Source organism: Caloenas nicobarica, chromosome 8 (genome assembly GCF_036013445.1).
Source record: "Caloenas nicobarica isolate bCalNic1 chromosome 8, bCalNic1.hap1, whole genome shotgun sequence".
NCBI lineage: Eukaryota > Metazoa > Chordata > Aves > Columbiformes > Columbidae > Caloenas > Caloenas nicobarica.
In genome coordinates, this window is record NC_088252.1 from 1,721,937 (window position 1) to 1,726,150 (window position 4,214).

Here is a 4,214-nt window from a genome sequence, read left to right on the forward strand (position 1 = left end):
GAGATCACCTTTCTTTCTGGAAAGGCTGTTCTGAGGCCAGCTCTGTCACACAAGTGCCCATTGCCTGTCCCTGCCTGTGCTCACAGGACTGACACACAGCAGGACAGTGACCAAGCTGCCAGAGCACTCAAGCCTTGCACCAACACAAGGGATGAGAAGGAGAGTGTGGGAGTGGAACGAGAACAGCTCTGGAATGCCAAGTGCTGGTACTCCCTGGCAGTACTGCCATGCTGGACTCTTTTCCCCTCCACTCATGCCCACAGGAACTGTCCCTGCAGCTCCAAAAAGCCCTGCAGGAAGGATATAGCAAAAAACAAGTCACTACAGAAGCCTTTATTTTGTTTAAACGCAAGAAGAGCATGGTTCCTCATTTACACAACCAGTGGTTATGAAAGAAAAGCAGAAAGTGATTTAGAAAGGGGATGACAACATTATCACAATTAAAAAAAAAACAATAAGAGCACATAATAGAGATGAGAGGCTGGACCTGTAATTAGTTACATTACAACTCCTATGCAGAAGCAGATGGGCAGTTTATTGCTTCAGAAAACACTAAGAGATGAGTTTCCTCAGGGCATCCTTGAGCTCCTGGTTCCTCATGCTGTATATGAGGGGGTTCACTGCTGGAGGCACCACTGAGTACAGAACAGACACCACCAGGTCCAGGGATGGGGAAGAGATGGAGGGAGGCTTCAGGTGGGCAAACATGGCAGTGCTGACATACAGGGAGACCACGGCCAGGTGAGGGAGGCACGTGGAAAAGGCTTTGTGCCGTCCCTGCTCAGAGGGAATCCTCAGCACGGCCCTCAAGATCTGCACATAGGACACCACAATGAACACAAAACACATAAAAGCTAAAAAGGCACTGACCACCATAAGCCAAAGTTCCCTGAGGTAGAAGTCTGAGCAAGAGAGCTTGAGGATCTGGGGGATTTCACAGAAGAACTGATCCAGGGCATTGCCCTTGCAGAGTGGCAGTGAAAATGTATTGGCTGTGTGCAGCAGAGCATTGAGAAACCCACCGGCCCAGGCAGCTGCTGCCATGTGGACACAAGCTCTGCTGCCCAGGAGGGTCCCATAGTGCAGGGGTTTGCAGATGGCAACATAGCGGTCGTAGGACATGACAGTGAGGAGACAATACTCTGCTATTGCCAAGAAGGCGAATGAGAAAAGCTGTGCAGCACATCCAATGTAGGAGATGGACCTGGTGTCCCATAAAGAATTTGCCATGGATTTGGGTACAGTGGTGGAGATACAGCACAAGTCTAGGATGGAGAGGTTGAGCAGGAAGAAGTACATGGGGGTGTGGAGGTGCTGGTCACAGGCTATGGTGGTGATGATGAGGCCGTTGCCCAGGAGGGCAGCCAGGTAGATGCCCAGGAAGAGCCAGAAGTGCAAGAGCTGCAGGTCCCGTGTGTCTGTGAACGCCAGGAGGAGGAACTGGGTGATGGAGCTGCTGTTGGACATTTGCTCTTCCTATGAACATGAGGGCCTGTCATAGGAGGAAAAGACAGTCACAAGTTAGGGGAGACTTCTCTGAGCAAAATAAACATGCCATTTCTCATGAAAAACCTCATCCATGAAGGAGGTATGTGTCAGCTAATTCTCCTTTTCCACCAAATGACAAACACGGGTCATCACAGCTTAAAATGCAGCTTGGGCAGCTAGTTTCCATGAATGCACCTCTGGGGCAAGACCCCCTGGGTTGGTGTCAGAACTGAAATGGACCCACATTCCCACCCCAGCCACACAGAGTAAGAGCACAAGGGACAGGTGGAGAAACGGGGAAGAACACTGCAGTGCTCCTGAAAAATAAAGCAAGGACAGAAAGGCAGACGGGCATGATGTGAAACCTTCTCCTTACCTGGCTGTGCTGCTGCCACTCACATGATGACACTGTAGAGTAAGTACTTTTAGCACCTTTTTTGTGTACCACATTCCAGAAACCCTTCACCTGGAGGTCCAGCTGCTGAGGTGGAAACTTGTGACCTGGACCCCATGGCTTTGGGGCAGAGGCTCTGCTGGGGAGGGGAGGAGACCAGGGGGTTGCACTGGGAAATGTGTGTGCACTGCAAGGGAATGGCAGGGGTGTTCCTGAATCCCCTCCCCAGCATATCTGGTCTCTGCTCCCTCTCCCTGCCCATGTTTCTGCTGCCTGGAGCTGTCCCTGCTGGGAGCTGTTTCTCTGTCCCTGGGTCTGCTCCCTGTCGGTGTTCACAGACCCCATCCCCCATGCTCAGCTCTGTCCTGCTCACACATCCTGGCACCGGGCACTGCCCAGGGGCAGCTCTGTGTGTGCAGGGGCTCAGGAGCAGCTCTGACAAGTCCTAATGAGAACTGGGGTCTTAGCACCTTCTCCAGGGCAGAGAAGTAAATTCCAATGTCTCACTGCCCACCCAGCCAACCAACAGTGGAAGAAACTCAAAACTTAAAATCATCCCTATCAGATAAATACTTCCTCAGTGTCCTTCAGAAGGAACCTCTGCAAATGTCCCGGGAGTGAGTTGGAGCTGTGAGCAACCCTGACCCACACAGCCACCTCTCCACAGCAGAAGGACCCTGCCCTGCTTGGAATCGCTTGTTCCCCCTACAGCTTCTCCCCTCAGTGTTGTGGGGATCTCCCCAGGCAGGCTGAGCGCTGCTCCTGGCAGGTGGCAGAGTCCCTGCCCCGGCACAGCCTTGGGGTGCAGGGACCCTGCTCTGCAGGACAGCCCTAGGCACTCCTGGGTGCTCACCCAGATGCACATCTCTACAACCATCCCTGGGAGAAGGCAGCTGTCGTGTCCTGTCCCTCTGATGGTGCAGCAGGGAAGTCTTGCTCTGAAGCACGTTCTCCTCAATATTAGAGACACTGAGAGAGTCCTCCTGAAAAGTCTCATAAACCGTTAAGAGGTACCATTTTCAGGTCTTTCCAGGAACTGCAGCTGCATTGCCCTGGAGCAAGAAACATACCATGCTAAGGGCTGTGAAGATCATTCTCCAAGTGAGCTTTCATCTGTCCTCCCACCGCAGACTGCGTTTCCCCTCTCTCTGCCTGGCTCCTCTCCCCTTCATGCTGCAGGCAGAGCCCTCAGCCCTGCTGCGCTTTGCAGAGGAGCTGCTCCTGGGCAGAGCTGTCTCTCTGCAGTGCTGCCGCTTGCCATGAGCTCCCTCTGTCCCAGGAGCCCAGCCCAGCTCAGCAGCACAGGAGCAGCCCATGATGTCCCTTTGTCTGTCCCCTCTGGGCTCCCTTCACAGGTCCCTGGGGCTCCAGAGGCACATCGTTTGATACAACCTGAAGTAATCAGTGATGTTGCAGAGACACTTCTTGCCAGCATTATATGCTTCCTATTAGAAAATAAATTGCTATGAGAATCATCTTTTCTTGTCCCATCATTACACAGGACAACAGGAGGATTACAGCAAAGGATCTAATTTCTCCAAGCAGGGGAGGAATATCTTCAGAGTAAGGAATTTAGGCATTTTATTCTGGTTTTATACTCCTACATCTAGAGAGACATTCAGCAATCGTTTGGGTATCTCATGTCTATGCTCTGAAGCAAAGCCTTTGCACATATGGGCTCCTGGACACTTGGTACCAGGCTTCCATGGGGCAACTCAGAGGTTTCCTTGTGTCACAGCTGGGGTGGTTCAGCCCAGATGTGAGGCAATGGCCTCAGCCAGGGACCTGACTGGGTGAGCTGGAGCTGTCAGTGTTGCAGACAGAGCTGTGACATGGATGGAATAAACTGCCAAGGCAGGGTGGCAGAAGTTAGTTCATCTGGTCTTCAAGGACAGCAGCCTCCAAGCACACCAACAGTCCAGATCAAAACTCAGTCTAGACCTCTGAGGCAATTCAAGGGCCCCATAATGAGCTGTTGCTACTGCATGAAAAGTTAAAGGAGAAACAAAGACACAGTGTGGCCACTGATGAATCTAATATGAGAAAGAGGTGAGAATCTCTTTGTCCTCTTGTCCTCCATCTTCACCAGCAAGGTCTCCCAGGCCTCTATGACTGGAGGCAGAACAATCAGCAGTGGATGGGGATCTAGTCAGGGGTCACTGAAACTGACACAATCCTTTCCAGTCTATGGGACAGGAGGAGCAGCTTCCCAGGAGCTGAGACAGCAGGACGATGTCCCAGTGAGGCCACTCTCCACCACCTTTGAAAGCTCATGGAGACTGGGGAGACTGCCTGACCACTGGCAGCTCTCACACATTGTGTGCACTTTTCA

The 4,214-nt window shown here is 52.1% G+C and overlaps 1 protein-coding gene across 1 annotated transcript; it reads right to left on the reverse strand.

Annotated features, from left to right (window-relative positions):
* Positions 1-552: 552 nt before the first annotated feature.
* LOC135991392 (olfactory receptor 14J1-like) lies at positions 553-1,467 on the reverse strand. Its single transcript, XM_065639995.1, has one exon. It carries the CDS (start codon positions 1,465-1,467, stop codon positions 553-555), a length of 915 nt encoding a protein of 304 aa, XP_065496067.1.
* Positions 1,468-4,214: the final 2,747 nt, after the last annotated feature.